The 12287-nt window shown below is 37.3% G+C and overlaps 1 protein-coding gene across 1 annotated transcript; it reads right to left on the minus strand.

The window, feature by feature from the left end:
- Positions 1 to 8115: 8115 nt before the first annotated feature.
- On the minus strand, positions 8116 to 12089 carry sod1 (superoxide dismutase 1, soluble). The gene is made up of 5 exons (XM_040033209.1): positions 11956 to 12089; positions 10536 to 10632; positions 10316 to 10385; positions 8677 to 8794; positions 8116 to 8498 (listed from the first exon to the last, which is right to left on the minus strand). Exons 1-5 carry the CDS (start codon positions 12025 to 12027, stop codon positions 8391 to 8393), a joined length of 465 nt encoding a protein of 154 aa, XP_039889143.1. The 5' UTR covers positions 12028 to 12089; the 3' UTR covers positions 8116 to 8390.
- Between the last annotated feature and the right edge of the window lie 198 nt (positions 12090 to 12287).

Raw genomic sequence — 12287 nt, forward strand, 5'->3', positions numbered from 1 at the left:
CAGCAAAGTTGGTTCCACTGACTCACAAACCTATGTATGATTGATGGATGGACTAATTGTATAATTTAAAAATAAAACCAAAGACAAACAAGCTATCATAAGCTCAACTTACATCACTAATCCATCCACCGTTTTGGTACTACCACCGACTTTTAAAGTAACAAAATAAAGGAATCTAATGTAACACAATTAATATACAACCAATATACATGATCACTGATATGATATCCCTTTACATTAAATAGCAACCAGCTGATTTGGAGATTAAGCAGATTTTTCTTACCTTACAAAGTTCCCTTTGTTCTCACTCTGATGGTACGGAAGTAAAGAGCCTATCAGGTCAAAAGGGTGGAATTGTGTAGACTGCCGGGTGTGTTCAACAGATTGACATAATATGATGTATTATTTTGGGTGTGATGATATCGGAAACGGTAAAAATTTAATTAGAGTTGATGATCTGGTATCGGCTGATATTCACCATGTTAACTGTAACTGGCTGACTGGCGTACTGGCAAACAAGATTAAATTCACCAGTGGTAATGACATATGATCAGCAGCTGGGTCCCATCAAATTTTATGGTCAGTATTAGCTGGGATCAAGTCACATAAATTGTTATAAAGACTTTGTGTTCATGTAAGAAATTGTAAGTAAATAGTGAAGGAGAATAGAATAAAAACTGTATGGGTGTAATTTAGATGTTGCTTTAGAAAACATCTCCATCAGTTAGTACAGTTAACTAGTTTGTTAGCAGAGTTTGGTCAATTAAAAAAAATCTAAATTATACAGCACAGATAGACTGTTCAGCCTTTCTCATGTTCATATACACCAGCAACAGATTGTTCACCTGAAGCCAGTCGGCAGAATGATGACCCTCACTCTAACCATCTCTGTGTAATTGCAGGTGTTTTTGACTCACCTCGCTCAGCAACAGGAGACCAATTAAAACAAGTTAATTGCTGTCCAGAACTAACAAGACTGGGGGCACCACAAGTAATTAATGAGATAACTTTAAACACCAGCAAGAGATTATTTCTATCCCTCGTGTGCACACAGCGTGAGTTATGCTCCTATGCTATGCAGGAAACACAGCCTAATCATACAATTAAGGTGTAGTTCTGATTAATGGTTACATTAATGTAACAAGAACATACTGCATTTAACTGCTTATGGGTTACCTTTGGCTAATTTGCATCAGTTGATATATATTGGTGCACAGTGGAGGTCAAGTGGTCTTGTATCCTGCTCAAGAGCTTATGGCATATGTCGGTTTTCAGAATGTTACACAGATCTACAACAAAATTAAGTAATTTAATGTCATTTGTTTTCCCCTTGTGTTCCACCTTTCCACCAAATTTCATAAAGTTTAGTTCCATAGTATTTGCTGATTTGCAAACAAATAATGAAAACACCTCAGTTGAGGAAGATCAAGCAGAAAAGAAAGTCCACACAGCACAACAGAAAAATGCATCTAAGACTGCATGCGAGGCTAAATCGTTTGTAGAGGTGAATTCAGAAATTAACAACAGAAAATTAGTTGCTGATGGAAAAAAATGTTTGCTTCGGTTTCTTAAATTTTAGATTTTCTGATTTATTTAGTTTTATAATTTTTTGCATTAATGAAAAAAATAAAATATTTGGGGGTTTTTCAATTTTTGTTTGCACAAAACCAAATTTTAAATAACTCATGTTATTTTCTGAGATTTTATAGGTCAAACAATTAAGTGAGAAAATACCCAGCTGATGCAGCCCTCGTGTTTCTCTTCCAGTTCAACTTGCCTGAGCATATTTTACTTTCCAGAAACGTTTCACAAGTAGATGAATAATTAAGCGAAGCATGGTGAGAAGTGTATAATTCCAGGCTGGATGTTTCAAAGGATCCAAAATATGCGCATATTAGCACAGTAATTTCCTCCTTCATCTCAGAGAGTGTGGGGGTCAGAGCCAAGACGTTCTCCTTTATCTGGAATGGACAGAAACAAGAAGAAAAAGACTGTGAGGGAAGGAGCAGCTACACACACACACACACACACACACACACACACACACACACACACACACACACACACACACACACACACACACACACACACACACACACACATATATATATATATATCCCTGTTCTTTTCTCATGTTTTGCCCTAATGAAAAGAGGAGCATGCAGTGGTTTTTATCCTGCTGGGAACACTTCACAGCTGTGCAGGACATCTCATGCACACACGCAAAAGAGTGTTTAATGCAAAAATCTCAAACATACACACAGGTGCACACAGCACAGAATGAAAGGTCAAATAAAGACAGAATGTAAAGTTTATCCAGGCAGCAAAACCTTTAATTCACTTCCCCTTTTCCGCTCCTGTATAGACATTTGCTTTGATAACAGCTAATGGGGGTATGAATTTCCGTAACAGAATTCTGTTAGCAGGGGAAAATCTGAATGAACCAACTAGTAGAACAAAAAGGGTAGTGTAATATTTAAAACTTATTCAAATCCATTTATATATGTAAAATATGTGGATAAGTGACAAAAATGTCCCTTTTATTTCTTGTGCTTTGATGCAAGTGTCGTGTTAACGGCTGTGAAAACACAACATAGTGACCAGAATGTAAGTGCTGTCTGTGTACGCATTTATATAATACATAAAGCCTCCAAAGCTGCTACTCCATAAACTTTTAATGTACAGACAAGACTTAGTTTCACTTTAACAGTCTTATTAAATTATGATATAGAATGCAATATTTGTTTAACATGGGTTACAAAGCAATAATCACTGAAAAAGATAAGTCATTCCCTGTTTTTTATCCCTTTATGACAAGCAGCATGTGGCTTTTTAACATGATATCAAGAACACTGCATGCTCATGAGGTAGTTCATGTCCTAAAGTACACCGCCACTTTACCTCCTGTCTTAGTTTGTATTCGAAAATAACCTATAAAATAAACACTATTCTGCAGTGCATAAGACTTTAAACTGGTGATTGAGACTATAGATTCATAATAAAAGTCTTTACTGTGGCATTAATTAATTGGGAAGTGATGCTATTACCATACAGTACTACTTTTTGCACCCATAAGCTTACCCAACTGCAGCATAGAACTAATGCATTTTCAAACAATTTCACTTTTCAGAGCCAGATTTCATCCATATTTCATATATATAGACTATAGTTACATCTCAAGTATAAGGTAGTATTGGAACAGTAAGCCAAAACTTACAAAGCTAGTATAATTGCACGCAAAAGCTTTATAAGAGTGAAAAAGAAACTAGGTAAAAATAATTTGTTCATACCGAAACTGCAGATTTGGATCATGCTAATAGCTAGAGATAAAGCCATCCTTTCTAGAAAGAATAATAAGCATCTCCTTGAGTAAAGGTGCGAGTTATAGCTTCCCAAGGCTATTGCTTCACTGAGTTCAAAGGTCAAACCCATAGACTGCTGTTTGACCGTAGAGGAAAAAAGGGTTGTGACATGCTAAACTGAATCCTTTTGCTGTCATTTGTTCATGCCTTGCTGAGGCTGGTCTGCTGGGCTGAAAAACATTTTCATATTAATATTACACAAAACCATGAACCTTAACATTACTTTTATTAAAGGTTGAGAGCGCAAATGTATATTGGCGTTATAAATATCATGAGAGTATTCAGTGGCTTCACTCTCATGATCACATGACACATAACTCAGAGGTCAGAGGTTAGGTCACAGGGGCCTTGTAATTAGTCTGGCTACAAAGCATAGAATAGTATCATAGCATGAGCACCTTTTATGGCATCTCACCCCTGACCTATGGCTCCTAGTCTCTAAAATATCCCCGTGGTAGACAGTGGTAAACAGTATACAGGAAAGTGAACTTTCACCCTAGAGTACAGCAGAACCTCAAAGGGGAGTTACTATATATACCTCAACATGAGAATTCAAAACTAGAATCAAACTTCAATTTTAATTTCATCGGTAAGCGTACAATGTAGTGCCTAAATCCCAAGAGAGGGGGGTGTACCTTAAATCACAAATACTGCAGTAAACGTCATAAGCCAGCCATAGGTGCTGTGTTTTATTGAGACACAAGCAAACAAACATGCAAATATATTTTAAAATCCAAAAACAAAATTCAAACAATTCTAACAAGCTTGAACATCAAGGTAGGTAGTCTTCAGGAATAGTGCTCCAGACTTCGTGAAGGACATTCAGAGTTCTTCTTTGGATGTTGCCTGACTTTTGTTCTGTTCTCTGTCAAGATGATCTTTGCAAAGCTGTCTGTTAGGTAGACACAATACTGGTTCATCCCTTGAGGTAGGTGCCTTTGTTGCGCTTGTTTAAGTGGCTTAACAAACAAAGAAAAATCCTTTTTAAAGGTAGAAGAACTAAACTGAAAACTGAAAGTGAGTGTAAAAGCATCCAATGTCAAATAAAAAAATTCATAAAACAAACTAAAAAAGAACTTCAGAGAGCTTGGACAGCTCTTAAAAGCACTTTGGATGCAAAACATAAAGAGATGAAGGGTAGCTCAAGACTTTTGCACAGTCCATTACCAATTTATCGGTGATTGCATTTTCATTACGAACCTGAATATTAAGAAATTCCTTTATACACCAGTTAGGAGACCACAGATCTAAACTAGTATTTTTATTCTCTCAATTCGACAACCAGGAATGGACAAAAGACACAAATGTGTAATGACTGGGAACACAGGTGAGCCCAAAACAATATGCTCAGAGATTAAGAAAACACCCGATGACCTTTACAGTATCTTCTTGGAGTCCATTTCTCAGTGGAATAGAGCTGTTTATTAGGCAGGGGTGCGGCCATGCGTTTTGTGTGCAATTCATAAACATGAATCTGTTAAAGAAAAGCCGGTACAGGCTGTTCGGTTGGAGTGCTGGGCCATACACGTTCTACTGCAGCCTGGGGGAGTAACAGTAAGAGCCCTCCTCCAGAAATGTGAACACACTGGTTCTCCTCTGTGGCGTTTCAAAGCACAAAGCTGGATGCCTATTTAAAAAATACAAAAAAACAGAATCACAAGTACAGTACACTCACTCATACAGACACTTAGGCATGCCAGTAAAGTCTCTGTCCCTCTGCTTAGCTTGCATAACTTAGTTATAAAGAACTAACTGTGAGTCATCCCTATGTGAACACCAGAGGGAAGGCTTTACTATCACAAGTATGACTATGTAGATGTGGGTGTGTGGTATCAGTTAATAGGCTGACATCTCTTCCTTTCTTTTCTCATATGATGCACACGCAGATACATTTGTCACTGCAACTACTTTAGAAACAAATATTCCTGTAAGACTGGTATTTTGGGGAAGAACATACAAAGCCTCTGAATTCTAAGCACTACCTTTCAGTGAATGTGCTGACAGCCATTTCTTTATTTGACACTAAAAGATTTCAAAGAATGAGAAGCCGTATAGTGTAAAGGTGACAGTGACAAAAATAAACAAATAAATGAATAAAAATAAATCTTCCAATATGATCTTCAATCAGCAGCTGGTTAGAGTCTCTGTTGTTTTTCCATAAAGTTCTGTGTAGTTTTGTTGGATTCTCCGGCTGCCATGGCCTCCCTACCTCAATGTCAGCTGCACTGGTAGTGTCTATTATTCATCACCTCCACTCCCAGGCTATTTATACCAACTTTTACAGCCAGTCTGTCTTTCTGTTCGACTGGCTGCATCCATCTACTTGAATAGCGCTATCTCAGCTTACAATTTTAGGCTGCCTCAGAGTTCTTGGCCAGATACAAAATCACTTCAAGTTTAAATGCTTTCCCATTTAAAAGAATATTGCAATCTTAAACCCTGCAAATTCAAGTTCTTTTCATAAAATACTTGGTGCTTTCATTTTTTTTAACATTTCTTGCACCTGAATGTGTTCACTAGCAATATATTAACTGTTAAGTAGCAAGCACAGCAACATAAATTTTGTTTCATGTGCCTTGTTAGAGTATATGATTATTCTACTCCACATCTTCGTGTGCAATTTAAATTGCACACGCTGCAGCTTGCCTTTGGATTGCTCCCTGAGGCATGGACTTCACTGAAAGAGCCTCCAATCTCCCGTTTACCCACAAGAAGAGTACGGTCATGTCAACTCACATGGGAGCAACTTACATTCAAATGAAAATGCAATTTAAGCAGCCACGCACTTGTTATCGGTAGGCAGAGGTGTGCATACTGTCTGAGATAGAAACACTGTTTGTGTCTGTATGTATTACTGTGTGTGTGTGTGTGTGTGGGTGGGTGGGTGGGTGGGTGGATGGGTGGATGCTGGTCAGCATGGGTCACAGCTGTTCAGTCAGGTTTCTGGATGAATGGACAGCCCAAGATTTTTTAATTTCAGCCCAGCTTCCAACGTGATATTTCAGCAGTTTGACACTCATCGCCTGTGTGACATGTACACCAGAAGTTTATATTTACAGGAAATAGCAATTAATAATTTAAAGTAAGGATTTTTTCCCCTTCTATGTAGGTCCTGATCAGCACTAACACACTAACTTGTGGATGTTCGCCTCCACTGATACATACGTATTCTTTTAGTTTCTTTAAGTAAAAATGCACAAACTGTGTGACAGGATTTTTAATCTTAATAAAAAGACAAAAGCTGTTTGGATTAATTTGTGCTGGAGAACAAAACCAACAGCTAATTGTTACAACTGATTCGCCAAGAGTAAGTGCCCCCTCTAGAGGAAGATTGGGGTTATTACACAGTGCAGAATTTATATTCATCAGTTTTATTGTTGTTACCACTTTGCAGGATTTCCCTGCAGCAAAATGAAATTTCATTTAGAGCAAGGAAATCACTGTGACTTTCATTTGCAGTAACTTTATTGTAAATTAGATTTACAAAAAGATTTTTCATTTAAATTTGCAAAAAAAGTTACTGTAAAATTACAGTAACCTGTTCATAGTGTTGTAAATGTGAGGTTAATTAATTTACAAAATATTAAAATGTCTTTTTAAAGTTGCCTGATTTTTTGTTTTGTACTGTATTGTAGTGAAACATCTAAAGCCAATATTAAGCCAGCTTTTTCCCAACCTTGAAATACTTCTCATTGCCTTTGAGATATTTGGAGATAAATCACCTGCACGGATCCTACATCATCTTTTATTTTCCAACAAGACAATGACCCCAAACACACCTCCAGGTTGTGTAAGGGCTATTTGACCAAGAAGGAGAGTGATAGAGTGCCAGATGGCCTGGCCTCCACAGTCACCTGACCAAAACCAAGTCGAGATGGTTTCAGGATGAGAAGAACTGCAGAGTTAAGGCAAAAGGGCCAACAAGTGCTCAGGATGGGAACTTCTTTAAGACTGTTGGAAAACCCTTTCAGGTAACAGGGTTCATACACATTTTTCAGAGTCAAAATTAAGCACTTTTAAAGCACTTTTAAGGTCTATTTTCAAGCTTTTCCAGCACATTACCCCCCCACAAAAAAATGCATGTTTCACTTTGCATTACCTCAGTAGAGCCATGTGAAAATTAAAACAAATCATCCTAGGTTGACTTAAACATCTCTGTTATCCCTTTGTTAAAACATAAAAAAAAATGCACCACACAAAAAAAACTGAAAAAAGAAAAGGTGGCCTTATATGCATAGTGTATAAACTCAAAACACACACTTGCATTAAAAATTAAGAAACAAATCAACTTGTTAGAGATATTCATCTCGTGTTGAAAAGAACCCAATCCTAAAAAATAAGAAAACTGCACCAAAATAAGGTCAAATTAGTAAGTCCTCTCACCAAATATTGATGCTTCTTTCCTATTTAACAAAAACAAATAGGAGACAGATTCTTTTTAAAAGTTAATTCCCAATAAAACTAACTGTAAGATGTTTAACTACATTGCTGTCTGTATTAATGTTGAAGTCCTAAATTATCATCTTTAAATATTTAATCTGTCTCACTGCTTTTCTTGAACAAGCTAACATAAGAAAAACTGGAAGATTTCAGCCATAAAATAGTCATTGAAAATGTCAGTGAAATCTATGGTGCCCTTTTCCAGTAACTGACTGGTGTTTCATCCTTACATGTTTTAGAGGATCCAAACAGGTTAAAAAGGGGCCACCTTCAACTACAAGATCAATCACACACACACAAAAACACAAACAACTTAGATGAACTATTTATTTTTTTCCTTAAGTATACAATTGTTCATCACTTGTGCGTTACCAATTCTTTGGGATGCTCACCTGGAAACATAACCCCATTCATACAATTGTCATGAGGAACAAACAGGACAAAGCATGGCTCATCTACTTGACTGCTGATTAAAAGTCACAGAGAACTGAAAAGGACAAACTGTCACATCAAGTAGCTATATTGGTCTTGTTAAGTGCTCTATGAAAAACAAAACTAAACTCAGTGCTTCATGTTCTGTTAAGTTGATTACTGGGCAATTCCAATGACTCCACAGGCCAGACGTCCACCAGCATTACCGGTCTTCAGGCTCTCTTCATTTCCTCCTTTTCCCAGGTCATCAGCCTTCTCGTGGATCTAATACAAAGGGCAAAAAAGGTTTTCATAAACAGTTCTCAAAGGTAAGCCACATACAGTAACTTGAGGCTCGCAATCTGGAATATATCACTTTCACATATAATGAGAATAAAAGGGAAATGAAAATAAGCAGAAAGGAAATGAACAAAGTGACAAAGGACTGTCATTTTTCACTTACCACCATAGTTCTTCCAATGATGGAGTCACGACCTGTGAGGGAGATCATTTTGTCCGTGATGTCAATCTTGGCAACATTATCTGCTCCTGCAGTCACATTCCCCAGGTCTCCAACATGCCTGTTTACAAAGGAAAAACAAAACAACCTTGCTTTTATCCAGGGGTGTCAATATGGAAACTTTGAAGGAGAAAATATGGAATAGTAACTGTGTTTTCATACTTTTTACAGCTTTTCCTATTGATGCAGGTTTTCCCCATGATCATTTGTACTACAGCAAAGTAATTAAGTACCAGTCAAAAGACAGATAGTTAAAAAGTAAAATAAGTAAATAAACAAAATGTAATAGTTCAAACAGTTTTTTGTTAGTTTTTTTTGTTTTTGTTTTGTTTGTTTGTTTGAACCACCTACACTACCGCTCTGAGCCACATGTGTATAAATAATAAATATTTCATGGATGGAATATAACCTACAATAATCTTAAGATTTACAAACATCATCTTAAGATTGCTTAAGTCTCTTTTATTGTGGTGAATTTTGTTTTAATGATACAACACTGCAGAGTGTGACGATGGCATATGCTGGCCTTACAGTTAGGATTCATTCCACATAATCTATCCAGTTTGAAATCAGCTGAGCATATTGTTTGTACGTTCCCTTCTCTGACTTTCCTGCGTCACTTTTAATTATCACAGGTTGCCTAAATTGGTGACATTTAACCTTTGTTCCACATACATGCAAATCAAAGCTACAGTCAAACCTAGTGTAACGTGAAAGTATTAAGCATCATCACCTAACACAGACTGCATGCAAAATTCTGCAAACTCACCTGGGCCATTTCTATATGAGAATCAATCTATTCAAGCAAACAATTTGCAACTTTGAGTTAACTGAATGACAAGTAATCGAAGGCTATTTTTGGTCTTCCTTAAAATGACACAGCCATATCACAACAGGGCCCCTCTTGACATGATCTGAAGCTTATTTTTAAAGCACCCTACTGAATCTTTCAGTCCTTTGTAACCATTTATATTACCTCTTACTGTAGCCACTGCTGAGAAGTAGTGATGGTGCAATGAAGCCCTGTGAATGTGTTGAATCTTTCTGGCCAATTGCTTCGCCAGAAGGCAAATCACAAGAAGCTCATTTGAAAGTACTGACATTTACTGGTCATTCAATGTACAGCAGCTCTGTTGTGATAATACATGTGTGCTACATACCAGTGAATATGTAAACGTAATATATACCTCAGAGATTGATTTGAAAAGATATGTTATTACTGGGAGGTATCATGTTAAAATCCTCCCTAACTGCTGATATTTTTTTTTGGCCTTTTTGTTGATCCATAATGTGCATAAAATCTCCTTGTAACTTCGTGATGATCCTCAGAATGACCTCAGATCCAGTTCATGAAAAAAAATTAACTCCCACATCTTTTTAACAGCTCGAATCACATAACAAGGCAGTCAGGCAAGTGGCCACGTGATATTCTAAAGAATACAGGCCTAGACAAAGGTTTCATATGGACACACCCACTTTGCTTAACACAGGCCTTGGGACTTCAGTGTCAGACGTAACATTACTACTGATATGCAATATATTAACTTTTTATACTGATACTTTTTCTTCAGACTCGACTCACCTTTCCGCATCATTAGGTCCAGCATGATTCTTGCTGTAGGGATTGAAGTGTGGACCTGCACTAATGCACCCTGGGAAAGAAAATATATATTAAACATATTGAACTATTGCAAATTTAGTCTAGATTACCTAACCTAAGTGATGCAGTAACATTATCAAATTCTGAAAATTAAGAAATCCAAATCTCTTTGGATTTGAATCTCTCACACACAGAAACTTACCGTTTGTGTTATCTCCAAAAACATGGACATGGAAACCATGCTCACCAGGGGTAAGGCCTTTGATTTCTCCTGTCAGCTTCACAGGGGCTGAGTCATTCTAGCAGATCAAAAACACAAATACAAAAGAAGCTCTCTAAGACAGGTGGCTAGAAGGACAGGAATATTGAATGAAGATTACTTCCATTCATGCTGTTGAACGGAAGTAATCATTCCTTATAATCACGTAAGGAGAGGAAAAACAAAACCGGGCTGTAGGATTTGGTGCCAAAAAATTAACAGACCTTTCAGATCTACTACAAAAGGCATACTCTCAAATATAAACCTAAAAGATCTTATTAAATCGAACTACAACAACAGTAATGTTCAATAAGTTTGTTTTAAGGCATGGTACAGTTAGTTTAAACTGCACAATCATGCTTTCTGAAAGTTATTACTGGAGGGTGCAATGCATGGAAAAGGACAGGTGATCATTCATTACGTCTACACAGCAGGAAATCTCTTAGAAAACTACCTTTAAACCTCCAAGCACCTTAAGGCAACTGTTGTGATTTGGTGATCTAAAATTTTTAAAATGCACTGAACTGAATTCAAATGATTGGTTACAAATATTACTTATGCACTGTAATTTACACACAAAGTTTTCTTTGATGTGAATGAGTCCGTCTCTTTGATAGTGGACCATGTGTCTTTGACGGTTACACAGTGCACTTTACCCTTATCAAGAAGGCCAAATAAACGAAAGGCAACGAAAACAAGGACAGGCAATGACTCGGCAAAAAATAACGAGCAAATTCGCGTTTGCTCGTTTTGACGGATCACAATAATATCGAAGCATTTTGCCGGCTGTTTCGGAGTTACAGCAAAAGCATTACATGCAGAAGTGCTTGCCTGGTTAATGAAACCACATCTGGCCGTCTGTTTTATACTGGCCCTGCAAACGTTAAATTTACGCTGCAAGCGTCTTTCTTATACAAACAGCCTGGGCGGGCCTTAAAAAAAAAAAAAAAAAAAAAAAAAACACACCTTTAACCATTACCACTGTACAGGCTTTAGTGGCCAAAGGTTACTGCTATAGTGACAAGCCAGTGATTTCATATAGCCTGCTAAATGCGTGGTTTACACAAGCAACCTACTTTGAAGTGCAGAGTAAACTGAGGTTAATTAGCAACGGGGCGGCGTTGAATATAAGACCAGAGTGCAAGAAAACCCACGCAATTGTGCACGAGCTGTCATTCACAAGCTAACGCGTACCTAGCTAGCAAGCCAACAGCAAACTAACCATTAAGACAAGCTAAAGAGAGCAGAACTTGGCTAGCTTAGCCGTCAGCGATAACGGTAGCGTTTCGCTTTAAAACGGCTAAATGCGTAGTTTGTGGGACGTTTTTTTCTCTCAACTTCAAAGAAGAATAGTCCGTCTTACCTCCTGTTCAAAATAAACTGTCCCACTAGTGTCGCTAGTTCCCTTCAAAACGCAAACCGCTTTCAGCACCATCTTTGCAGAAGTTTCAGACACGACACCCAGCCGTGGTCTTGCTTTTAACAAGCGATTACGTATACTACATAACTAATAGGCGGGTGTATGCTACATCAACCAATCAGAATCAAATAAAATTAAAAAGGACACATTTTGATTGGTCACCGCTAAGACAGTGTCTTATCAGACAGACGGAACAAAATCTCTATAACGACTTTATAAAAATAATTAAATATATAAAATACACAGATAAGTGAGAAATATTAATTTTTTCGAGA

Source organism: Simochromis diagramma, unplaced genomic scaffold (genome assembly GCF_900408965.1).
Source record: "Simochromis diagramma unplaced genomic scaffold, fSimDia1.1 OVJJ01000216.1, whole genome shotgun sequence".
In the NCBI taxonomy this organism is placed as follows: Eukaryota; Metazoa; Chordata; class Actinopteri; order Cichliformes; family Cichlidae; genus Simochromis; species Simochromis diagramma.

Bases quoted from the DNA above. Each gene is read 5' to 3' on its own strand.
- sod1 (XM_040033209.1), bottom strand. From the start codon at position 12,027: ATGGTGCTGAAAGCGGTTTGCGTTTTGAAGGGAACTAGCGACACTAGT. The intron at 10,633-11,955 runs GTAAGACGGACT...TTGATCTGCTAG, and splicing joins CAGTTTATTTTGAACAGGAG to AATGACTCAGCCCCTGTGAA. The intron at 8,795-10,315 runs GTGAGTCGAGTC...CTTTGTAAACAG, and splicing joins GGACCTAATGATGCGGAAAG to GCATGTTGGAGACCTGGGGA.